Source organism: Engystomops pustulosus, chromosome 11 (assembly GCF_040894005.1).
Source record: "Engystomops pustulosus chromosome 11, aEngPut4.maternal, whole genome shotgun sequence".
Lineage (NCBI taxonomy): Eukaryota > Metazoa > Chordata > Amphibia > Anura > Leptodactylidae > Engystomops > Engystomops pustulosus.
The window spans coordinates 30949793-30977122 of record NC_092421.1 but is presented as its reverse complement, the minus strand read 5'-3'; the positions used below and the strand labels follow the sequence as shown (position 1 = coordinate 30977122).

General features: G+C 42.2%; 1 protein-coding gene across 1 annotated transcript; it reads right to left on the bottom strand.

Annotated features, from left to right (window-relative positions):
• Positions 1–111: 111 nt before the first annotated feature.
• OIT3 (oncoprotein induced transcript 3) lies at positions 112–25633 on the bottom strand. Its single transcript, XM_072129460.1, has 9 exons — positions 25478–25633; positions 23861–24235; positions 21865–21975; positions 12784–12906; positions 12029–12151; positions 10102–10262; positions 8246–8661; positions 5635–5734; positions 112–410 (listed from the first exon to the last, which is right to left on the bottom strand). Exons 1-9 carry the CDS (start codon positions 25533–25535, stop codon positions 237–239), a joined length of 1641 nt encoding a protein of 546 aa, XP_071985561.1. The 5' UTR covers positions 25536–25633; the 3' UTR covers positions 112–236.
• Between the last annotated feature and the right edge of the window lie 1697 nt (positions 25634–27330).

Below are 27330 nucleotides of genomic sequence, written 5' to 3'. Positions count from 1 at the left end.
GGGCAGTCCATATGCATTTCCCAGCTTTCATGGGACCAGAGAGGTGGTATTAGGGTATTACTATACTGTCTATTTGCAATTGTTAGTAGAGCATGATGTGGAGACGAGATATCCAGAGAATTCTGACTATTTAATGGCAGAACGGAGTACAAAACACATAAATAGTTATATAAAACATAGAGCGGTAGAGTTGAGGCATTTCATATACAGCGCTGGGGTTCTGAATGGAAGACATACTACTCCTCCATGTCTATTATTATGGGACCTCCAGTCAGCAGATGGTTTGACAGGTGGCTTGTTTCTTCTTCTGAATGTGGTGACCTACGCATTCGGCGGCGACAGCCCTGAGCACATCGTGATCGCTCATCTGCTGCTCCACAGACCAGAACCTGGCAGTGTATGAAGACCTCCTGGAGGATAGAAAACAGGAATGAGATCTTATCTAGGGAACATTCTTTGCATTTAGTGTTTGGGTGTAAATTTACCACCTCAGTTCCAGAACTGGCGACCTGGGGAAAGGCACTTTACATGAGGACAGCATTAAACACAACTACAACCTTGTACAGCTTCAATAAAATATTCACTAACTTTTGATTGGTTCCTAATCTGCTTCTTACTAAGAAACCTGTTCTGAATTCCTTACATTTCTGCAAGTAAAACAGAACAGACCGAACCTCGCTGAGGCCCTAGTTTTCATAGACGCTTTGTAGAGACGGTAGAGAAAAGAATGGGTCACAGCAGCTAGGTCTCCTCCCAACAGCTCTGAGAACTTGCAGAACTTCTAGTAAACTAAGACTACAAGTCATATAATGGCCAGAAATGGTTTTATCCCTAATGTACACACACTGGACTACTGATTCATGCAAAGGTTAGAGTAATACTCAGGGGTGTAACTAGAGGGGTAGCAGCCAGAGCAGCCGCGATGGGGCCCAGAGTGTATAGGGGCCCTGCACCTCACCAGACACACTGAAGAATATACAAATTATGTTGCACATTGTACAGCATAACATGTATCAAACTGGGTACATCTTCCACAGTACAAGTGGAGTACGAGTCAATAACAAAGATAAGGGATGTCAGCGGAGGAGACAGCAAGACTTTCCCAATGTGCTCTGCAGCTGCTGGACCCTAATATAAGAAGATTGCCCGGCTGAGAGTATATACACATGCAGGGGAGCACCTGCCATGAGGCGAGTTGACAATCTTGCCTCAGGGCGGTACACCTTCTGCTGGGGAAGGGGGTGGCATCATGCAGATTGCTCCACTACCAACAATAGTACTTGCATCATTTAGACAGTTTTGTATGTTTATATACTGTATAAGTGTATAAATGTGTATAGTGTGCATAAATGTGTGATGATTCTATAAACATATGTACAAATTTGTATCATTTTTTAATGGAAAGAAATCTGCTATGGGGCACAGCCTCTCCTAGTTATGTCCCTGTTAAAACTCTTCAGAGCAAGATATCTTGCTCTATCATCTGATGGTATAGCATTAAGGGTCAACAAAGAAGATGGGAGCCCTAAGGAAAAGAAGCAATAAAAAGGGACCCGATTACCTTCTAGGAGGAAGTTAATTTCCTTTTCCAGGCTCCACGAAGTACAGGAGCCATCATAAACCATTTATGCAGAGGAGTGTGGCCTTGTAAGAAGTTTCCCCACATTATCTATTGCCCACAATAGATAAGAAGTCATTCCTCAGATATTGATGATCATGCATCTAATTATCACAATTTATGAATAAAAACTGACTTTTAACCCAGGATCTTACAACCTTTATCTAGAATATACAAACTTCCAACAAGCACGAACAGAACTTAGACACACGATTCAGTCATAGCCGATTCAGATTTCCAGGTAGCTCTCAAAGAGACGCAAACAAGTAAAGCCCCAGGACTAGACGGCTTCACCCTATCTTACTAAAATAAGTTTGCAAAGCTGCTTGAACCTCACTGGGCAAAGGCCTTTAATGCTGTAGTGGGTAATCCAGAAAAGACGCAACTCAATGCACCAATTAACTACCAATTTCCCTGTTAAACCAAGACCTCAAACTGTTCTCCAAAGTCTTAGGCTACATTCACACTAACGTATGGGGGACGTATATACGGCCGACGTATATACGGCCGATATACGTCCCCCATAGGCAGCAATGGGCGCATGGCACCCTACGGGAGCGGTCTGATGCCGCACACGTGCGGCACCGTACCGTTCCGTGACCCGGGAAAAAGATAGGACCTGTCCTATCTTTTCCCGTAATACGGCGCCGTGCGCCATAGGTTGCTATGGAGAGGGGCGGGGGTGAGCTGCGCTCACCTCCTCCTCCTCTCCCCGTACACTGCCGTTGCCCGCTACGGTACGGTACGGGCGGGCAACGGCAGTGTGAATATAGCCTAAGTGACACGTTTAGCAGCTCTCCTGTGGAGCACCATACACACAGACCAGGCAGGTTTTTTTCTTGATAGGGAAGCCAGAGATAACACTACTAAAGCAATTCATCTTATACTTAAAGAGGACCTGTCACCCTTACTAAAGTACGCAGCTCCTAGTGCTACAACAGATGCCGCAGTGTAACACTGCTAGCTTTATCTGAAACCTCCAATAATGCTAGCAGACACTGCCGCGCTGTACAGTAGAAACACCGGACCGCCCCGTTCACTCTATAGGCCAGCGGTGACTGCCGAGCGTCATGTGGCAGTCACCGCCCTTAATCCCGCCCCCTCATGAATACACCGGGCAGTGTCTGCTAGCGTTATCGGAGGTTTCGGATAACGCTAGCAGGGTAACACTGGTGGGAATGTTGTAGCACTAGGATCTGCTTACTTTAGTAAGCAGCTCCTAGTGCCGTTTTTAAGGGTGACAGGTTCTCTTTAAAGCTGCATTCTTGTAGAGATTGGTCAAAGTCTATTCAATAAAAGGCCAAAACAGGTCAGATCCAATGATAGTTTCAAATTGTATAAATATACAGGCAGTCCCCTACTTAAGAACACCCGACTTACAGACTACCCCTAGTTACAAACAGAACTCTGGATTTTGGTAATTTACTTTACTTTAAAAACAGCTATATCAGTTATCAAATGTGTCTGCTTATTGTTAATCCTGATTCTTATGACAACCCAACATTTTTAAAATCCAATAGTCACAGAGACCAAAAAAAATGTCACTGGGGGTTACAATTATACAGTTCCAACTTACGTACAAATTCGACTTAAGAACAAACCTTCAGAACCTATCTTGTACGTAAACCGGGGACTGTCTGTATTAAATATGTTTATATCACTATTGGATCTACAAAACACTGCGCGCCAACTGCTTTGTTGCTTGATTGGACCTAGATGGCTTTTTCATTTACAGTAGTTACATAGGTGTGTGTGGCTACCAGCAGGACTACAAAAAGGCCTTTCGTATTTCTGTGATAGGTATTGGTTGCAGCTCCAGAGGTTGAACCTCCACAGATCAGAATAATAGAGCATATGTTAGTGGTTTAGCATAACATCGTAATACCACTATAAATATTCTGACACTTCTCTTGGTCAATGCCTACTTAAAAATATACATATTGTAGGATAAAGGAAAAGAATCACACTTTCCTACAAAACTTGCAACTACTTTCCCTTAAAGTGAATGCTTTTATAGAAAACGTTCAAATACATGACTCATCCCTTTTATCCCCCCTTCTCCGATCCTACGGCTCCTGCATTCCTGGTGACAGTCTGTACTTCCTGCTGCAGCAGGAAAATAAATATGTGTCATGTGATCTCTGTGAAATTTAAATAAATCCTGTGAAACCCTGTAATGGCTTTGGTATATATAAATGCTGCAGATCTCATCCTCTCAGAACTCAGGGTCAACATGAAATTATAAGCCTTGTACATTAAAATTGGCTTTTCTTTAATAAAGTACTGACCTAAAATATGAACTATAACGTATGAGATCATTCTGTGCGCTGAATTTTCTCCTCTGACAACTGAATGACACTGTAAATAGCACTTCTGTATCCTAAATTAATGGAGTCATTATACATCAGGCCCCAGAACCATGTGCTCCCCCCTGATGTACAATTCCTACTATTATTACAGTCCTATTTCTGGAAACTAAGTAACTATGACTGATTATTATTATGATTTCAAGATGAAAAAGTTAATATTGAGGGAGGATGTTCCTGTACATGCTGACCTTGGGCTCACAGTCCTGGGGAAGGATATAGAAGCTAGCCAATAATAGTTCACACTGAAATAATTATAGGAAATAAGATAGAACCTCATCTCTCTTCACATGTGTTCACAGCAACATATTCACAAAAATCATTCAGTGCTGAATCCATCATTTGTCGAGTCAGTGATTGTACAGGACAGAATAGCAGCACATGCTTTACTATTGTACTCAGCATTTATGAGGGGCCAGATCAGGGGTCAGGACCCTTTGGCTGAGAGAGCCATAAGCGCCACATTATAAAATATAATTCTAAGAGCCGTACAATATGTTTAACCCCTTCATGCTCTTCGACGGATATATCCGCCTCAGAGCTATGAAGAGGGCTCACAGGCTGATCCCTCTTCATACATAGATGGGCTTTGCCGCATATTGCAGCAAAAACCCATCGCTATCACCCACGGTTGGTGCTTGCATCGACCGCCGGTGATAACCAGTTCTCTGCCGCCGGGAGAGTCGCAAAGTGGTGCCACATGGGCAATTGGTTGCTGCATGGTTTCTGCAGATTCATTACAATGAGCCAGTGGCTCATTGTAATGAATCATATGCAAAAATGCCATATACTGCAATACAGAAGTATTGCAGTATATGGTAGGAACGATCAGACCATCTAGGGTTAATGTACCCTAGAGCGTCTAAGAAATAGTGAAGACAAAAAAGAAAAAACATTTTAAAAAAATGTAAAAATATAATAAAATATTAAAAATTAAAATCACCCTCCTTTCCCTAGAACTGATATAAAACATAAACAGTAAAATTCACAAACACATTAGGTATCGCCGCGTCCCACAATGCCCGATTTATCAAAATATAAAAACGGTTATTGACGGCGGTGACCTCCACAACAGGAAATGGCGCCCAAATGTCCGAAATGCGACTTTTACACCTTTTTACATCACATAAAAAATGTAATAGAAAGTGATCAAAATGTCGCACAGACCTCAAAATGGTAGCAATGAAAACGTCATGTCATTTTGCAAACAAATGACACATCACGCAGCTCCATACACCAAAGTATGAAAAAGATTTTTTTTTTCTTTTTTGTACACATTCGTTTAATTTTTGAAAATGTATTAAAACGCAATAAAACCTGTAGAAATTTGGTATCACCGCGATCGCACCGAACCAAAGAATAAAGCAGATGTGTTATTTGGAGCGCAAAGAGAAAGTTGTAAAAACCGAGCCCTGTCTGCAAGCCAGATACGGCCATCAAAAGAGCCACATCCGGCTCGCCAACCATAGGTTCCTGACCCCTGGTCCAGAGGGTCCTAATGCACACTTTGGCTCAAATCTCAACATAGGTTTGATGCAAAATTCTACAAGTTTTATCCTTCCACCTCAACCGAAATCACCTCCTGTGTAACACCAAGTATCTGCTGTCTAATCAGAGGGTAAAAAAAAATATAAACAAAACCCTATTTACCTTATTGTCTTTTCCTACAAATTTGAACACTGGGACCTGGAAGTGTTTGGCGAGATGATCCCTTGAAGTGTATTGTTTTACAGCATCATCTGAGACACAACTAAAAAACAAATATATATATATGATACATTACATTTTTAAAATGCAAAAACTTAAAGAATACAGGTTCCAGGGAAGGTTAGTATGAAACTTCATTTTTACTTTGAACAAACCAGGCAAAACACAAGAAGCTCAACATTTTTAGGATTCTGGAATTGTAGGATTGTAGTGGAGAGATCACGGCTCTCTTGTTGGAGCATGTTAAAGGGTTCCCTTTAGATCCCACGGCTACTTTGCTTACATACCTAAAGGTATTTTTTTCCACTTTAATCTTTAGGGCTCTCTGAAATACAGCCATTTAGATATGTGTCCTAAAGTTAATTAAAGTTATTATTTGTATTATAAAAAGTTATACAATTTTCCAATATACTTTCTGTATCCATTACTCACGGTTTTCTAGATCTCTGCTTGCTGTCATTCTATAGAAGGCTTCATTGTTTACTTGAACAAAAAATGGGACAAAAATCTGACCATGGTCACACGTGTGCACAGCTCGTTATAACCCACAGCTCTGACTACTCTGTGTTATACTAATGAGCCGTGCACCTGTGTGACCATAGTCAGATTTCTGTCCACTGGAGGTAAGCCTAGATGCTTTCTTTAGAATGACAGCAGGCGGTGATGTTGAAAACCGTTAGGAGTTGTTACAGAAAGTATACTGGAAAATTGTATAACTTTTCATAAACATTAACATTAATTTGCTGAAATGGGAACACCCTTTTAAGCCTCATGCACAGAATAGTGTAATCAGCACATGTGTAGCCATTGTTCAGTGGTTAGCACAAATCCCCATGTACTCATTTGGGCCCCAATCAGACTGTGGATTCTATGGGCCCCAAGTATAAGCCAACAGCACAAGCCACAAAGGATAGTCATGCAGATGAAAACCCCAGCCCATTGCTAAGCAGGCCTGAGAACTGCACATGTTCAAGTACATGAGGCCTTACTTTAGTAAATATAATAATTTTGAAGCTAACACATTATGACATAAGCACATTTGAAAACCACACGTCAGTTGGAAAAAGAATAGGAAAAAAAAAACACTTTTTAATTTTTTTCCCCCATTTCTAATGGACTTGTAATATATCCATACATTTGCAAAATATTTATTTAGCACAATTCATCCATTAAGGTATTGTAGCTATAAAGCACTGATACGGAACAAAACTATACAAAAAGGTCATCATGTAGTAAAGTGATTCAATTGGTATTAAGGCAATGGCTTTTTATGGTAATAAACCTTATACAGGCAGTCCCCGGGTTACATACAAGATAGGGTCTGTAGGTTTGATATTAAGTTGAATTTATATGCAAGTCGGAACTGTATATTTTATCATTGTAACCCCAGACAAAAAATTTTTGGTCTCTGTGACAATTGAATTTCAAAAATGTTGGGTTGTCATAAGAACCAGGGCTAACAATAAAGCTTCATTACAGACACCTGTGATAACTGTTATTGCTGTTTATTGTAGCCAAGGACTAAAGTACACCAATTACCAATTACCAGAGGTCTATTTGTCACCAGGGGTCGTTTGTAAGTCGGGTTTTCTCAAGTAGGGGACCACCTGTAAAAATCACTTGAGGCGCTCCTTCTACCTTTATTACCCTAAAAAGCCATTGCCAGCTACTTTGCCAGACTTGTGCCGTACCAGACCGGGACGCAACAAGGCTGCACCAGTAGAAGAGACCACCACTGTGTCTAATTACAAACATGTACTTAGTATTATTGTGACATAACACAACCATTAAAAGATGGGCAACCGCTCTATGTTTAAAAACTTCCCTACATTTTAAGACTACTACACTTTACAGGCGGTCCCCGACTTACAGACGTCCCTTAGTTACAAACGGACCTCTGGATATTGGTAATTTATTGTACTTTAGTCCTAGGCTACACTAAACAGCTATAACAGTTATCACAGGGGTCTGCAATTAAGCTTTATTGTTAATCTTGGTTCTTGTGACAATCCAACATTTTTTAAATTCAATTGTCACAGAGACCAAAAAAAATTAGTCTGGAGTTACATTGATAACATATACAGTTCCAATTTACATACAAATTCAACTTAAGAACAATCTTACAGAATCTTGTATGTAACCTGAGGACTGACTGTAGTTCTTTTTGCGCTGCTCTCTTTTTTTCTTTCCAAATGGTATTAAACTATGGTTAGTATGTGACTGTCCTTTATTGTACTACAATTCATAATGATACAGCATGTAACTTAGGCCCAGTTCACATCACCGTTCGTGGTATCCCTTGCCAATTTTTTTTTTTTACTTTTAACAGCTAAAATAAAGCTGACTGCTGCACTAAATCTGCCGTTATAAACAACGGAAGTTAAACACGCAAGTCATTGGGAATGGACGGTGAACAGAAGGTTTTCCATTTTCCATCAGTTGTAGGTGTCCTTTATTCTATTACATAATGAAATAGAGCAACGATTACCAGTGGTGGTGTGAACATAACCATTTAGAAATTTAGCTATAGAAAATAAATTATTGCAATACTTGCCCATCTTTAATTAGATAGTATTTCAGGATTTCATCATTTTTGGAAGTTGGTGTCGCAAAACAGCTCTCCACTAATGTTTCCAGTCCATTTACACGCATCATAGGTTCAATGCCAAAGTAAAGGGAATCGCGGAGCTTCAGTACTGGCAGGGTTTCCCTGTAAGGTTCATCAAAATCCTTGTCCTTGAATATTTCCAGGGTGAAAGGAAAGGTTCCTCTGTTGCGACCCATAATTTCCAGTGGTGTGTTCTTGAGATTTGCTACATATCCTTCTGTGATGGTGTAAAGTCTGGGAAACTCGCATGTAATAGGGATTAGGAGTTTGCTTGTGCGGATTATGATGTCCCCATTGCTTCCTGGAGTCTGCTTGGGCATGCCAGTGATCAGATTGGTAGCAATGATCTTATCACTTACTACCTGCAAAAGATGGAAGCAACTGAATGCAATGTCATGTAGTAAGCATCCTTCTAAAATAAGTCTCAAGAAATATTGAAAGGATCTATTATTTTTAAATTGAAAACAATGGGGGTCATTTACTAAGGGCCCGATTCGCGTTTTCCCGACGTGTTACCCGAATATTTCCGATTTGCGCCGATTGTACCTGAATTGCCCTGGGATTTTGGCGCACGCGATCGTATTGTGGCGCATCGGCGCCGGCATGCGCGCGACGGAAATCGGGGGGCGTGGCCGAGCAAAGACCCGACGGATTCGGAAAAACCGCCGCATTTTAAAAAAAAATTGTGTCGCGAAAATTTCACTCACCTTCACCAGGTATAGGCCGGTGTATTTCGAGGCATTCCAGCGGACTTCAGCGCAGCAGCGCCACCTGGTGGACGGCGGAGGAACTACCATCATAAATCCCGGCCGGACCCGAATCCAGCGCACAGAACGCGCCGCTGGATCGCGAATGGGACGGGTAAGTAAATCTGCCCCATTGTATCGTGTTTTATGGTTTACCAACATTGAACCAAAATAAGTCATCAACAATGAACAGAAAATTAATAAGAAAAACAAGTGACAAAGGAAAGGGGCAAACACAAAAAGGAAGCAGTTGGAGAGGATGTGGAGGTAGGGATTAGGGAGGGTGCGACACCTGAACAAGTCAACCAAGAACCTAGGCCTGATGAGGACTGGAAGGAGAGCAAGTCATAAGGAAGAGATCATATTTCCCACCACCTGTGGTTCAAAGCTCCTCCTTATGTATAATATGGTTGAGGGCTTCATCCCATTGCAATCTGGAAGATGGCTACGAGAATGTCCACAGACAGGGGGTGATTTATCTTGTAGCCTTTCTGAAATGATGGAGCTAACCCCTCTTGAAACTAGAAATGGGGCCCATAAATATAGATAGCAGGGCCAGTTCAGATGAAGTGTGTATTGTCCCTTGGTAAAGGTCATTATGCTGTTGGGCGATTGTCAGAGTTGCAACACAGGGCTGCATTCCCACCAAACATGTATCCTAGTGCCCTCTGAACCGCAACAACGACAATAAATCTCAGAACTCTGGTGACATTCTATGCAGTTTGTCTGGGGTTCTATACCAATAGTTATGGATCTTGTAGTGTAACTCCTGGAGGAGAAGCTTTGTGCCATTGCTCAGTTGTGAAAGTAGTTATCGGTCCTCTCCCGCAGATGAACAAAGTTGGGCTAAAAATCAACCCCGACCACCTTCACCAGCATGTCATAGACCAAGCAGATGTTATGTGTAGGTGTCAAGGACACTGAATTGTGTTGTAAAGCAAATAGATCTCATTGAAATGGAAAGAATAGTGAGAAATGCAAAATCTCATAGGCATTTTTAGAGCCCAGGGTAGAACAAAGATAATACTTGTTCACGGAACTATAGCAGTTACGCACATTCATAACCGTTCCACAAGTTTTGAGGTTGAAGTTGATATTGACATGGGTGCCATTGGAAACACCCTTACAGGAGGAATTGGTAAGGGAGAGTTCAAGACCTCCAACTAGATCTTTCGGGACAGCAACCTCTATGGAGCTCGGCTTACATAACACTGGAACTGAAAAACAAAAGAAAACAAAAGTATAACCTTCTCTGTAAACCACAGCTCTATATTCTGCACGAGAACCAGGGAGAATCTGGTCACACAGCGAGAAAATGCAATTTGCCGTTACTTTTATCACCTTCTAGTATGAGAATCCCTGGTGGTTATAGAATGAAATGCTCAATCCCAGATAGATCTATGTAACAAAGCAGAACATCAACTCTCACAGGTCAATGGTCCCCATGACTTTCAAACCAATCCACATAGTGAATGACAAGTGCTAATAAGAAGGTTTGAGCACAATCAGAGGTGTGTGTATGAGCTCAAGTTAAAGAACCTTATACCTCTCTAGGGTTATGATCTTCATAATTTGTGAAGAAGGTATCTGCCGTTATATTTTCAAAACACATCAGAAGGACACCGGGAAAAAAATTCTCTGAAAGAAACCAATGGATGCCATACCAAGACTCAGGACTGCAGGAGACAATTTGGGTCAAATCCTCATGAGTTGTTACACAAAGTATGACCAAATAATAAAGCTGAATGAGGATGCATCTTGTGTCCGCAATGGACACACACATGTTCGGTATAGATTTTGAGTGGAAACTTGGACCAATTCCATTTGGGTGGCTAAGAAACCTCAATCCAACACTAATATGTAGCCTTGGCACCGACTGAGAAGCCATGTCAATATTTTCTACCGAATCCTTTTAACTTTTAACAGAGCCCAGACAAGGATTGTGTGTAGCTTTATCATTCTTGCATGCCTATGGATAAACAGGGTGAGTCTAACGATCTACTGACACCCTATTTCAAAAACAAAAAGAAAAATTACATATCAGGGTGAGGGGACCTATTATATTGTCGATGTCTGAAACATCTCTACCATCTTGAAAGTCCAGACCCCAGATGAAGGCATGACAACTGAAACGTGCCTGGGGGCCGGTGTGTGCTGCGTTTTTTTTTTGGGTAAGGGGTGCTTGCCTTGACACCCATTTAGGTAACACATTACTGATTTTGTCCTGCATATATCCCACAGGTTAATGTTTTACAATAAGTGTATACTGAGATAAATATATCCTGTTTGGTCCCTGCAGCCCATCTGTATAGGCATTGCATTACCTTACATTTATGAGAGATATGTAATCAAGGATTCATGTTCACCCCCTTGGGCTTGGTACTTGATATGTCTTCCACGATGCCTACATGGCTTTAGAATACAACATTAACAGCAGATTTCTTTCTTTTTTTTTTGCCGTTATCATCTTAAAAATCGCCATATTGGATCAGGGGCAGGTTCATCCAATGGAAAGGTGGTCACAAAGGAGCAGAATTGTTTCAAAGAGCAAATGCCGATCAGATTTGCAAAAAAAGTTATCAACCAGGAACATTCCCTGTAATGTACAGCAATTTTATGTCATGGAACCCACTCGAGAATTGTTGGACTTGATACTATTAACTCCACATGAAATATAACAAATCTGATTGTGGCAATTTATCTCTGAGACAATTCAGTCTTTTTTGATATGCTGAATGACCACCATCCCATTGGAAAAACTTGTCCTTATCCAATATCTCGACTTTCAAAATTTCGGCCCTCTGAACCATTACTTGCTGGGGTATTCAAATATGTTTCATTTCTGAAATTAATAGTGTGTTGGGACTTTTGACATACCGTGTATCACAACTTTTTTTTTTTTACAAAATACAATTTGAAAGAATCCCAATTACAACTAACACATAAAACACTGGCATCAAATTATGAATGGATAGTTCAATACCTTGGCATGTGCGGTTATCCTCAGACAGGACAAGCCCCCTTGGGCACAGACACTGGTATGTATCACCCAATGGTGCACAGGTGTGACTGCAGCCTCCATTGCTGTTCTGACATCCCTGAATATCTAATACAAAAATGCAGGAAAATGAACAATCTAAAATGTACTGGAACACCTAAAAATTCTGAATTAGCAATCACCCAATTATCAATAACATAAAAACAGAGAAAACACAGAGGATAAGTAGGAATATCATATACCGTATATACTCGAGTATAAGCCGACCCTAATTTTACCACAAAAACATGGGACTATTGACTCAAGTATAAGCCGAGGGTGGGAAATGCATTGGTCACAGCCTCCCCAGTATATAGCCTGCCGGACCCTGCCCCATAGTATATAGCCAGCACCTGCCCATCAGTATATAGCCTGCCAGCCCATATCCCCCAGTATAAAGCCAGCCCCCTGCCCCAGCATATAGCCAGCAGCAGGGGAAGCCGTAAAGGTTAGTTTTGATATATATTTTTTACTCGAGTATAAGCAGAGTTTAAGTATAAGCACTCCATTCACTTCTCACTTTCCATTCACTGGAAAGCCTCACTTACACAACCAGCTGCTTCATTCAGTCAAGAGTACAAAGACCGCCCCCTTCATTTTTGTGATTCCCGATTGTCTCCAATGATGAGCAACTAACCGCCAATCTTATGGATAGGTGTAGGGAAAAGATACCGATGGCAAAAACCTGAAATTGTAGTCACCTTCACATGATTTCCGGTCCTTGCCCAGCACCCGTCCTTTCCCACAATCACACCGATGGGAGTTTTTCAGGTTGATGCAGATCTCACTACAACCCCCATTATCCAGTTCACATTCATTTTCGTCTGCAACATAATGAAAGTATTCATTATTTTTATCTTATTAATGGTGTCTGTTCCTTTAAATACTAACGGAGAATGAGATTCCCTTCAGTATTACTAGCAGTTACTCATATGACAGCAGATTTCTACATATTAAAATGAAGTGTATTTTACATGTTATGAAAACTTGAATTGTCTGTGTATTGTCTACAGGGATTCTATGCAGAGGACATTGAATCAGGGGTATTAGTTGAATTGTTGAAATCCCAGGATCTTTCTTTCCATCCTCTCTCCCCCCTTTATCTTTTCTTGTTCTCAATGTCCTTTGGAATAGATATTAACAACTCTTCACTGTCATATTTCTCATCTAATTTTGCTGAAATAAATGAATGGAGCAGTAATAGCTCCTGGCAGATGATTTTTCCATCATGTATCAAGTCAGAGGTGTCATAAATCAGAAGGTACTCAGAGACTGCTCTGCTGGCAGATGAAAACTAAAAATATTCCAGCGCCTTCCTATTTAGTGTTCTGGATGGCTTATCTCTGGAAAGGATTACTTAGTTCACCCAGGGCTGGTTTTAAATTAAGTGGGACCAGGGAGGAATCTAAACTCTCTGCTGCAGCTGAGGCTAACTAAAATGGAGCACCCTCCGCCCCATCCAGATATAATATATGAGGTTATTTTATATAGTAAGTCAGTTCTCCATGCAGTGGGTCACACCCCTGCTAACATTGGGTGTCAATAGACACTTATTCTAGCAGTCAGGTCCTGCTTTAAAGCAGTTGATTGCACCTGAGTTATTGCTGCCTGAGGTAAAAGGCTCATCTCACCTCGCAGAGTGGGGCCATGGGCAAAAGTAAAAAGGGGGCTGTGAAGGAAACCGCGATGTTCCGGATCCCTGAAGGGTACGCAAGGTCACTTAGTTATCCTTTTATAGACACTCCCAGAACGCACGGGTTCTGAGAGGCGCAGGAAGTGATTTAAAGTTGTCCACACAACTTCCGCATATGGCACAACAATAAATCACAGCCCTGAATTCAAGGAGCTGCCACCAGTTCTCCTTTAATATAAGCCCGGTTCAGAACGGGATTATATAGGGTGAGGAACCAACCCGGTAGCATGTATATAAGGGAGACTTGGACGTGGGGATTCATGGATTGAGATACAAGAGCAAAACATATTAGATTTTATATTTAATTGCCTTAAGGGCACTCTAGATAAAACAATATATACAGTTGGTATATTTACAGTTACACACAGTACAAAATACAAGGTAGCACTACAAATAACAGCAGTTCAATAAGTTCGTTACCTTGTGTGTGGTGGGCCTATTGGAACCAGATAGTCCACACCTTAAGATCCTTCTATGCTCTTGATGTTACGATGGTTCCCAGAAAAAGACAATGCCCATTCAGAGGTGTCTGATTATATCAGGTAGAGTCACACCCCTGCCCACCTCCAGGAGGGGTCGTGGGTCCCACCTACCTGGTATTACAACCAGAGCCCTGGAGAAGCCATAGCTTCTCATGGGGAAGTTGTAGGGTCATAGTTCTGGTATCATTGGATCCGGATGAATCCCTGGATCGCATTGATACCAAACCTGACCCATTTGCTATGGCCCTATCCAGAGATATTGATATCTCTGGACCCAAGTGTTCTAGAGGGCCAGAAATTGGATTATTATGATCTCATGAAAATAATAATCCAATAATGTATTTGTTCTTCTGGTGAGATGGTCAATAACTCCATAACTGTCCCTATTCAACTTAGTGGTTTAGGAGTCTTTATTGCCCTTTGTCTGTATAGAGTGGGGGGGGGGATATGCCTGGAGACGATTTGACTGCAGAGGTCTATTGAAGCACGGTCACATGCTTTGTGAACATAACCTAGCTCAATTAGGCCAATTAAGCTGAGGGAAGGTGGGGGACTTGAGGAGGGTCACATTTATCACAGGGGCCCCAAAAGTTTTTTGTACAATACATTTACATTCTGTCTATTTAGTGCAGGGAGCTATAATGCTTGTTTATAAAGTACCTTTAGGAGTGTTGTATAGCCACATATGATGACAGCAGCTGCTGAAGTTTTAACTTGATTTTTTTTTACACTGCCATTACAAAACATGCTTAGAATAAGGTGGGTTTTTCATAGTGGTACAGCAAGCCTGCAGCATAAATGCTCCTCACTGCAAATCCACAGCACGGGAATGGAGGCGCTGGGGATATTCTTCACATCCACTATGCTGTGCAATACAGTGAATTAGCTGCTGTGTGTATGTCCTATTTAAGTGGTGACAAACCTATGGTCAAAGGTTGTGGTATTATTATAGAGTTTGCTAGATAGGACTCAAATCCTCCTCCTGCAGTCCCAGGCAGCCCAGGACATGCTGTGCTGAACAGTATTTTGAAGCAACACATCCTTAGCTTCCGGGGATTGCAGGAGAAGTGATGAGGTACAGACAGAGAGGGTCCTCATGGAAATTATTGGATATATTGGGCACTTCTATTCTTCTTGTAATATAAAAAATTAAGATTTAGAAACCTACCGGTAAATCAGTTTCCACTAGTCCACCATGACGGCCACCTGGAGGATGCCCTTTGACCTCTGTGGGAACAGGAAGGAGAGAGGTTAAAAGTCCCCTCCCAGCATCCTCCCACCAGTGTCTACCAAATAACCACACCTGGAATGGATGCAACTGTATTTATTAGTATGTTAAGTCACACACCTGAATACAACAAAAAAACAATTAATATTAGGGAGGGAATAAATAGGCCGTCATGGTGGACTAGTGGAAACTGATTTACCGGTAGGTTTCTAAATCTTAATTTCCACCACGTCCCCCATGACGGCCACCTGGAGACTTATCAAATGAGATGATAAGCTAGGGTGGGATGACTGATTGAAGCACCTTCCTTCCGAAGGCCAAATCTTTATTTTTAGGAATGTCCAATCTGTAATGTTTAATGAATGTATTTTGGGAAGCCCAAGTCGCAGCCCTGCAGATTTGGTCTAGTGTAGCTCCCCTTCTTTCTGCCCACGAAGTAGACATGGCCCTTGTAGAGTGGGCCTTTATGTTCAATGGAACCGGCTTGTTCTGTAGGTTATAGCACTTTGAGATTGCCATCTTGAGCCATCTAGCGATTGTGATCTTAGATGCCTTTTTTCCCTTGTTGGGTCCCTGAAATTGAATGAAGAGGTTATTATCTACTCGCCATTCCTCAGTGGACTGAAGATACTTTAATACCATGCGCCTTACATCAAGAGTATGCCATTCCGCCTCCCTGGAGGATGTCGGATTGCTGCAAAAGGATGGTAGGATAATTTCCTGGTTTCTGTGGAAATTCGAGACCACCTTTGGAAGAAAAGCAGAGTCAAGAGTTATTATAATTCTGTCATCTAGAATCTTTAAGTAAGGCTCTTGAATAGAAATGGCTTGTAGTTCTCCAAGTCTTCGGGCTGAGGTTATAGCTACCAGAAAAACTGTTTTTAAAGTCAGGTTTCTGATATCAATGTTTTCTATTGGTTCGAATGGACCTTTGGATAAGGTATTGAGAACCAACGTAAGGTCCCAGGTAGGGATTTTAGTAAGGACCTGAGGATGGATCCTAGAAGAGGCGGTTATAAACCTTTTTACCCACCTATTGTCCATTAGGCAGCAGTCATGAAAGGCACCAAGGGCAGACACCTGCACTTTTAGAGTGCTTGTGGACAGACCCCTTTCTAATCCAGCCTGCAGGAACTCCAACACCTGAAAGATATTAGGGTTATCTTGTGATGGAGGTTTGTCCCCACAAAAAGATACAAATTTTTTCCATATTTTATGATATATGGCAAATGTCACTGGTTTTCTACTTGCCTGTAGAGTGTTCACCACCCTTGATGAAAGACCCTTTCTTAGCAGGAGTTCCCTTTCAGGATCCATGCTGATAGGTCAAAGTAACTCGGTCTTGGATGAAGAACTGGGCCTTGAAATAGGAGATCGTTCTCTGGAGGAAGTAGGATGGGTTCCTGAAGAGCCATGGATCTCAGAAGAGGGTACCAACTCTTCTTCTTCCAGTTCGGGCAGATTAGTATTACCCTGGCCTTGTCCAGGTAAACCTTGCGTAGTACTCTTGAAATCAGGGGAATTGGGGGAAAGGCATATGCTAGTGGCTGGTCCCAAGTATGGCTGAATGCGTCCAGAGTCGAGAATGGTTCCCTTGTGTCTAGAGAATAGAAAAGGTTGCACTTTGTATTCTCTCTTGAAGCAAACAGGTCTATGAGAGGTTGCCCCCATAAGGTGATCAGATGGTCGTAAATCTCCTGCTTTAGACACCATTCGTTTGGTAATAGTGTTTTCCTGCTCAAGAAGTCGGCTGTTAGGTTCTCTCTTCCACGAAGATAGATTGCGGAGAGAGATTGGCAATTGTTCTCTGCCCATTTGAAGATTTTCTGTGATAGTGCCAGTAACTCCGGAGATCTGGTTCCCCCCTGTCTCTTCAGATATGATACAGTGGTGGTGTTGTCGGATAATATCAGGAGGTGAGAACTCTTTAGGTGAGACCTGTTGGATCTCAGAGTTTCCCAGACTGCACACAATTCTCTGAAGTTGGAGGATTTGGCACTGATTTCTTGAGTCCATTGACCCTGTACCAGTTGATCTTGAAAACAGGCGCCCCAACCTGACTTGCTTGCATCTGTTTGAATGGTAATCAAGGGCTGTTGGATCCATGGGACGCCCCTTCCTAAGTTCCTTGTATCCAGCCACCACAGAAGATCTCGTCTGATGCTCGGCGGGATCTGGACCCTTTTCTCTAACCCTCTTGGTGATTTGTCCCAAGATGAGAGAATCCAGCTTTGGAGGGATCTGGAATGGTTTTGGCACCAAGAAACTGCTGGGATACTGGCTGTCATCTGCCCCAAAAGCTTCATCGCCGTTCGGATTGAGACGTATGGTTTTTTCCTGAATGATAATACGAGGTGTCTGATGTTGTCCTTCTTGTCCTGTGGAAGAGAAGAGATTTGGCGACATGAGTCTAAGATTACCCCCAAAAATTTTATCTGGGTAAGGGGAGAAAGACTTGACTTCTGAAAGTTGACGATCCACCCCAGACTTGTGAGTGTAGAAATCGTAAAGTCCCGAAACCTGATTAGGTCTAAGCTGGTACTGGCTATAATCAGGAAGTCGTCTAGATAGGGAATGATAGACACATCCTGATTTCTTAAGAAAGCCACCACCTCTATCATCAGTTTGGAAAATACCCTGGGAGCGGAAGATATTCCGAAGGGTAGTGCGCAAAACTGAAAGTGGTGAGTTACCCCTTCCGGAGAAAGAACAGAAAATCTTAAGTATTTCTGAGAGGAAGGGTGGATGGGAACGTGGTAATAGGCGTCCTTTAAGTCTATGGTGCACATAAAGGAGTTTTGGTGGATGAGGGGTATAGCAGATCTTACCGACTCCATCTTGAAACGTCTGTATATTATGAAGCGATTTAGTCCTCTCAAGTTTATTATAAGACGATTCAATCCATTGGGCTTTTTCACTGTGAACAGAGGAGAGTAGAAACCTTGTTCCTCCTGATTGGGCGGAACTCTCAGGATGGCCCCCAGTTGTAGCAGATTCTGGACCTCCTGCCAGATGGTGACCTGTATAGAAGGAGATGATGAGGATGGGCGGAAGTATCTTTGTGGGGGAAGACAGGAGAATTCTATTCTGTAACCATTTTTTACAATATCTCTTGCCCAGAGATTTGATGTTATCTTCTCCCATTGGGAAGTATAAAACATGAGTCTTCCCCCAACCTTGGCGTCACTGCTTCTTACTTTTTGATGGGTCACTATTTGAGGAGAACAAGAAGCCACGACCTCTGCCTCCCTTGGGGTAGCTCCAGCGGCCTTGTTTGCCCTTCCCTCTGTAGTTTTCCCTCTGGTCCTTGGGGCCACGAAAAAATTTCTTTTTGGTGTCGGGACGATTTTCCGGAAACCCCATCTTCTTGTCGGCGGCTTTCTCGAGAATGGCATCGAGGTCCGGGCCGAAGACGAACTCGCCTGAAAAGGGGATTCCACACAATTTTGTTTTGGAGCGTAAGTCCCCTCCCCATTGCTTCAGCCAAAGCACTCTCCTCGAAGCGTTGGATAGAGCCCCTTCTTTAGCTGAAAATCGGATGGACTCCGCAGAGGCATCAGCTAGGAAGGCTGTTGCTAACTTGAGGAGAGGAATATTCTCTAAGATAACTTCTCTAGGAGTATGGTCTTTAACATGGTTTTCTAGCTCTTTCAGCCAGAAGAGTAGTGTTCTGGCTACCGAGGTGGCCGTCAGGTTAGTCTTCAGATTTAGCATCGATGTATCCCATGCTTTCCTGAGTAGTGCCTCGGTTTTACGGTCCATAGGGTCCCGTAGTTGCCCCGCATCTTCAAAAGGTAAATCCATTTTCTTGGATACCTTGGACACCTGTACATCCACCTTAGGACATGCGTCCCAGATCTTCGAATCTTCAGGTTCGAATAGAAGTCGTTTCTTAAAATTTTTGGAAACTGCTATTTTCTTTTCAGGTTCTTGCCATTCTGCCGTGATTAGATCTTTCAGGGTATTATTAACAGGAAAGACCCTTCGCTTTTTGGTCCTCAATCCTCCGAAGAGATCCTCTTCAACCGATCTGGGAGGGATTATATCTTCAATATTTAGAGTATCCCTTACTGCTTTGAGTAATCTTTCCATTTCTTCAATAGGAAACAGATACCTAGCTTCAGATTCTTGTAAGTCAAAATGTGTTACTTCTGAATCTCCATAAGAACATGACGGAGATTCGGAAACATCTGAATCCGATACCGGAGTGGCTAAATCTGGATCCATACGAGCTCTCTTAGGGGAGGGGCCCTGAGGAATCTGAGAGGTTGAGGTGAGGGATACAAATTTTTCTTCGATAAACTCCTTAATCTCATCCATAAAGGAGGTTTTCTCGTCCCTCAATAATTTATCAATGCAAGATTTACATATTGGTTTCTTATGCGTATCGGGTAACTTGCTGAAACACATATTACATCTTCTGCTCTGAACATCAGATGATTTAGTTTTAGATTTCGCCACTTTGCCCCCTTTCTCCTGCTTCTCCTCCTTGCCTTTCCCCCTTCCACCAGATTCCTCCTGGAAGGGAAAGGAGGAGAATTTGTTGCAGGAGACCGTAAAACAAAATATATACACATGTAACATGTGGAGGACACCTCCAGCGCACTTACAAGTACCAGCGGGTGGAGAGAGCCTGCATCTGCCTCTTCAGACATGGCTGTGACGGCAGGGAGCAAAACACACGGCTGCACGAGAGTCCAGAACCAAACTTGATCTTAGACCTCAGATCAACGCTTACCCTCAAAACCTGCTTAAATACCTTCTAGGGGAGCCCATCCCCCTGTTGAAGGCTGCAGCCGGCGTTCATGCTCCGGACCCGGCATCGGAGCGTCACTTCCGGTCGCGCCGGAAGTCATCATCTGCCTCCGCGCGACACACCGGGATTTTGTATTTAAAGCGCACGGAGCGCCACCGCTCTCCCTTAGGCGCCGCCGCCAGCGGGACGAGCGGTGTTTCATCAGGCCGGACGGGGATGACCAGGGAGGGCCGAAGCCGCCCGTGGACCCGACCTGCGTGGCTTGGTCGAGGACCGCGCGACGGTAGGTGTTCACGTCCCCCCTTACACCTGGATGATGCAAGGAGAGATCCTCTCTCCATCCTGACCCTGTGGGAACAGGAAGAACACTGGTGGGAGGATGCTGGGAGGGGACTTTTAACCTCTCTCCTTCCTGTTCCCACAGAGGTCAAAGGGCATCCTCCAGGTGGCCGTCATGGGGGACGTGGTGGAAAACAAGGTAATACTTACCTTTGTAAAGGCCGCTGAGGAGATGGTTGATGGCATGTCTTAACTGTATCCTGGCAGTTTCCCACTGTTGTGGTCTTTCCATGAATCCTGGATAGTGCCGTGGACCCCCACAGTGCCAGGGACAGTGATATATGATGCAGGGATTCTGTAGTTCACCACTAAACAGCAACACCAACATCGTAATCATGATTGCAGCGGGGAAGTTGGGACTATGATGCTATGATTCCCATCCTCTGCAGTATAGGTGCTCCATGACACTGGGACAGTATGGTCCAGGATTCAGGGACTAACCACACCAACGTCAAACTGTCCTTAGGCTGAGGCCCATGATGGGCTGTAGCGGTCATATGCTACACTGTAGTCTCTGTTTGACAAGACCAGAAGGGACAGTAGCTTTGTGCTAAAATATAGAGAAGTATTCTTTTATTTTTATTATAATAACTGTGCCTAGAAAGCACAGGCAATCCCTTTAATTTGGTTGTCCCCTTTGCTCACAAACTAATACACATGCATGACAGATCATATACAGAGACATAGGACACGCTAGATAAGCTTTTGTTACATAATTTGGCATGCTGCACTATTTACTAAGTAGGAACTATAAAATAGCATGTTGCACTTCTAATACTTTTATAATATAGTGTATATAATACTTTTACACTGGCATAAAAAAAAAGATTCATATACATAGACATACTGACTTCTGCAAACATCTTCCTTCTTTTTGTCGCAACTGCTGTGAAGTAATGTATTACAAAGCAGGCAGCATGTCAGGGTTTTTCTTTTTAAAGGGGATGTCCAGGCTTTACAAGAAATGTATAGCCGGCCTGGCTGGGGGGGTCCACTAAAGTCAGACGGTGGGCAGGGGCCCCTAAGGGGAAGGGGGCCCTGAGCAATTGTCCTGTTCAAACCCCCTAATGCCAGCACCTAATACACTTTCCCCTCAAATATAATATAGACAAGTTAAAGGTCTCCCTTGCTGCAAACTAAAAAATGTCTGTTAAGACTTAGGAATGAAAAAGGGATATTTATGTATTAATTTCTTAGAAGATCCTATTGTAAAAATTAGACATGTTATTGATAATTTTTATTTCAGTGATATATGTAGAAACAGGGTAAAGATTTCCTTCTTACCCAAACACGTTTGCCCATCAGGGCCTAGAACGGTCCCAGAGCTGCACACACAATCTCCAGTGTCCAGGCACGTTCCTCCACACTCCATAAGGTCACAGATGTCATAGAAGTCTAAAAATAAATTAGAACAGGTTAGAGAGAAACTACTGCAGCAATAAGCAGAACATCTGACCAGCTGATGGCCCACAAGCTGTGGTGTATGTAGGACTTTGGGTGACATCTTAATCCTGCACCCTCCTCCTCTAGTGCTTTTTTTGTACAATACATCATGGGGAACGTTTTACTCTTCATTGATGGAGCTGAAATAATCTATAAAAGTGCATGAATATATTTAAAGCTTTCAATACCTGCAAACTCCAGAGAGATTAGAATGCAGTTTGGGAGAGTAACAAATCCACATAAAAAGTTTTATTGCAATAGATGCAAACAGCTTACGTCATACCTCAAAAATACTTGTATTCCCTATGGAGTATTATGATTCAAGTCTGGATCACTTTTCTTCTAACTCTTTGCTTTGTTATTCCTTTGTTATTCATCCTTGGAATGTAAGAATAAATTTACAACTAGGTGATGCCCAGGGTGTTTCTGATTGGACAGTATCAGACTGTGTAAAGAAACACCCCCAACAAGTAACACCCAGCTGTCAATTTAATTAAAATTTCAAGGCAGAATAACCTAGAAGGTACAAAAAGTGTCCAAGAAAAGTATCTTCACAGAGAATCTGGGTATTTGATTAAATAGACATGTCAGGAGAGAGGACATGTCTGCTTTAAATAACAATTTATCATCTGTAGGGGCTTTCATTTTTATTAATAATTCTTTTCACATTTTCAATGTAATAACATAAATTCAATGGGGGAGATTTATCAGACGTGTATGAGAGCAGAACTGTTCTAGTTGCCTATGGAAACCAATCAATCAGAGCTCAGGTTTTGTTTGTAGTGGTTTATAAAATAAAGCTGTGCTCTGATTGGTTGCAAAGAGCAACTAGAACTTTTCTGCTTTCAGACACTTCTGATAAATCTCCCCCAATTTGATTATTTCTAATCTATTGCTTTATCACTATTATTCTCAGAAGTCTAGATGGTAGACGCATATCTTATTGGATTTGTAACTTTGGGCCTGTTATTACAAAGTGAAATCGCCATGGGTTTTATTTTTGTTTGCATTGCAGAATCTGCATATATTACATGATACTGTGACAATATGTATTGCAACAATAACCATTAGCAAATGCAATGTCCACTTACATAATGGGTATTATCCAATGTATCTCAGTAGTGTACCCTAAACACAGTGGGGGTCATTTACTAAGGGCCCGAATCGCGTTTTCCCGACGTGTTACCCGAATATTTCCGATTTGCGCCGATTGTACCTGAATTGCCCCGGGATTGTGTCGCACGCGATCGGATTGTGGCGCATCGGCGCCGGCATGCGCGCGACGGAAATCGGGGGGCGTGGCCGAACGAAAACCCGACGTATTCGGAAAAACCGCCGCATTTAAAACCCGAAAAAGTGTCGCTTGGTGACCGCTTACCTTCACCTGGTCCGAGGTGGTGCATTCCGGCGCGTGGAGATGATTTTCAGCGCAGCAGCGCCACCTGGTGGACGGCGGAGGAACTACCTTCTTAAATCCCGGCCGGACCCGAATCCAGAGCAGAGAACGCGCCGCTGGATCGCGAATGGGCCGGGTAAGTAAATTTGCCCCAGTATGATCAGGGCCTTATACTTGTTGGCTTACATGACCCTCAGCTACATATACAACCAGTAAAAAACTAAGAAGCAACCAAATATATGCAAGACAAAGCGGTAAAAAGTCAGTTGGGGTCTAACCATTGAAACCCTAAAATATATGGCAGGCCATGTAGCCAATAAAAAATATCTTAGGGAATGTCTGGCATAAGAGAAGCTTCCAAAGTCGCCTTGAAATTTAACAGTATCCAACATTTCCAATAAATTTGACTTGAAAACTTAGTTTCTGAACTGAAATACTTACGTCCACAATAGACATGGAAGCAAACATCTGGCTTTGTTAATCGATATACATAATATCCTCCGGGGCAGGCCTTGATATCCACAGTTGTGCTCCACTGGCAGCAGTTATTACTGAAGCTGGCACAGGCTTGTCTTTGTACGATGCCTTCTGATTCACTTGGGTGACTACCGTTTAGCCAGATTGGCGCGTGTGTGCCACAGTGATTTTCTGGGATGCAAAACGTGGGCATAGCGTCTCCGGCCATACCAGTGAATCGATACCACTCCCCATTCAGGTGGTTGTCGCACATTGGCTTGTCTTGAGATTCATTGAATAAGTGGTCTGTGTTTCTCCAAGGTTCATTCAGACTTATATAAGCGGAACATGGATCCAAGGCTTGAAACAAGGGAGAGGTTTTCGGTTATTATATAAAGTGCAAACATTGTATGAAATTATAAATATAGAGTAAAGATCAAATTAGATAATATATAAATATGAGCTGAATTTGTTATATTACCATTAGGCGCTACATTGGGTCACAGGACATCATTTTGCAGATAAGCAGCAGTTTTGCATTCCAAAATTCTGATGTGTTAAAGAATACGTGTCATCAACGCCAGCTTTCACACCCATTGAAAGATGCAAAAAGTTGGGGTTGGTGAAGATGGTAATAGGGCCTCTTAAACAGATGCATACTGTGCCCACACATGATATTAACATTCAGTCTTCATTTAGTTCTATTGAAAATAATGCAAACTACCCCCTGATACATCTGACAAGTCAGCCCTGCCCTAGAGACATTCAATGATTACAAATATGATTCTTAGCCTGCATTGCTTTATCAGGAAGTAAAGTGTAACTCTGTTAATATTAGGTTCCCCTACACAACACTATTATAGATTTTGGACCAGAGACCTCCCTTTAAATAGTGAACACATTACATTTTTGATAAATGAAATCATTTGCTTGAAAGATCACAGTCATCTCTTCTCTAAATGGATATGTAATTAGGTTTAAATAAGTTAATTAATGAGTTCATTTAGGCACAGCTAAGTTAATAGCAGCTATGACACTAACTTCCTTACTCTACTTTTTCCTTGTCAGCTAATCTTGTCTTATGTATTAGTCAATTTTATGGTGGAAACCTCAAATCTTGCATGAATGGTCATCCGTGGACTCCATATAATCACACGACACAATAAAGTAGGCTAAGGTCAATCAGCAATTACTGCCTATTTCCGCAGTGTCCAAAAATAATTGGTACGGTAAGTTTATATTAATCTATCATATCAGAAATCCCATTTGAATTACAAACACTTGAAAAAAAAACCTTAACAATGTTGCAATTAAAAATGTAAAACATTGCTCTATAAAATTTTACTTTATTTTGAACCAAAAAGCTCAATGCTATAAATATCTCCATAAAAATATGTTATTTTCTGTAAAACACTTTTTGCAAAAACAAACACCGTGTATTGATGGCACAATGATGAGCCAGGTGTTGGGACATCGATCCTATGAAATGCACAGCAATGGGTTTTCGCTATGAGCTTATCTCAGGATGGGTGTTAGAGTGATATTGGGAAACATATAATACACCTGTTCTTCAACTTTATATTATAATTTAAAGTAACTTACCTAAAGGAGTCACCTGAATAAATCTGAGGTAGAAACAGAAGGCCAAGAGAAGCAGCATGGTTAAAAATCCAAGTGTAAATGAAGAGACATAAGGAACGTTGTCAGAAGGTCTGTGTCCTCTGAGGTGGAGATGATCTTGTTTTCCTTTATTTATCGCTATGACCTCTACTTTATCAATTTCACTGGACACTTTATCAGAAGGAAAAGGATGAAATGGGCCAAACCTCTGACCCCTCTAGCAGAGATCTGCCTTGTAAACAAGGATATTTTTCCTGATTGATCCCAATGTCTCATCCTCCCATTGTCTTTACATGCTGGAATTCTCAAAATGATACATTGTTATCCGCAAAGGGAACTCTGGGGATGGACACTCAGGAGACAGGTCATTAGCTGAAGTCAGCCCTTCCGTTTGTTCTGGCCTAAGTCACATGCCTTCATACTTTCTGCCTTAATAATTAGAATAGTGACAATTAGAGATGAGCGAGCACTAAAATGCTCGGGTGCTCGTTATTCAAGACGAACTTTTCCAGATGCTCGAGTGCTCGTCTCGAATAACGAGCCCCATTGAAGTCAATGGGAGACTCGAGCATTTTTCAAAGGGACCATGGTTCAGGAATAAAATGTGTTATTTAATTGAAAAAGAATGTCTTCTGATAAGTTAGCAGATGTATGCAAACATCTGCAATCTATTCTTCACTGTTCCGTGCGTATATTATCTCCCGACAAGTTAGCAGATGTGAAGAACAGTGAAGAATAGAATAAAAACAGTGAACATAGGATCATTTAAGTGAAAAACACAGTGAAGAATAGATTACAGATGTTCGGCACATCTGCTTACTTGTCGGGAGATACGTTGTCCCGGGATCCGCTCCTCTTCTTCCACTGAAGTCTCCCCGATGTCTCCCTGCTGCCCGATGTCTCCCTGCTGCCTGATGTCTCCCTGCTGCGCGCGATGTCTCCCTGCTGCGCGCGATGTCTCCCTGCTGCGCCCGATGTGTCTCTGCTGCGCCCGATGTGTCTCTGCTGCGCCCAATGTCTCCCAGCTGCGCCCGATGTCTCCCTGGTGCGCGATGTCTCCCTGCTGCCGTTCCGCGTGTATCTTCCGACAAGTAAGCAGATGTGACGAACATCTGTAATCTATTCTTCACTGTGTTCTTCACTGTGTTTTTCACTTAAATGATCCTGTGTTCACTGTGTTCACTGTTTTTATTCTATTCTTCATTGTTCTTCACTGTGTTTGTTTAATTAAATGCTCGATCTCGAGTAGGGGAAATACTCGTCCGAGCAACGAGCCCTTTCGAGTACCTTAATACTCGAACGAGCATCAAGCTCGGACGAGTATACTCGCTCATCTCTAGTGACAATCCATAGATGCCCTCATACAGGAATTTATGAAGAGCAATGGCTTATAGGAACTTAAATCATCACAATTCACATAATAAACTATAAACATTAAATCCGGCCTTGGAGTACATACATTGTACCGTAATTATTATATAACTCTAATTTCTTATCTTGCACTTTGCCGTGATATTAAATACATTTCATATATAATAATAACCAATATAAATCCCCAGGGTTTGTTCTTTATGGCTTGCTACCTTTACCTATTAGGGAAGTGTTATCTGCAATGTTTTAAACACCTCTAACATATCTATAGACTTCTATCACATGGAGTGCAATCATAATGGATTCCCTAGATCAGTGGTGGCGAACCTATGGCACAGGTGCCAGAGGTGGCACTCAGAGCCCTCTAAAGTGACAGCTCTACCGGTCTCTAAAGTGAGAGCTCTACCTGGGAATACTACAGGATTGGGAAGGTGTGGACATATCTGGATTGCCAAGACAATACT

Excerpts from the sequence above, each read along its gene's own strand:
- OIT3 (XM_072129460.1), bottom strand. The coding sequence starts at position 25,535 with ATGCTGCTTCTCTTGGCCTTCTGTTTCTACCTCAGATTTATTCAGGTG. Across the intron at positions 8,662-10,101 it reads CTTGTGGAACGGTTATGAAT|GTAGTAAGTGATAAGATCAT; the intron begins GTGCGTAACTGC and ends CATCTTTTGCAG. Across the intron at positions 411-5,634 it reads TTGTAGGAAAAGACAATAAG|GAGGTCTTCATACACTGCCA; the intron begins GTAAATAGGGTT and ends TCTATCCTCCAG.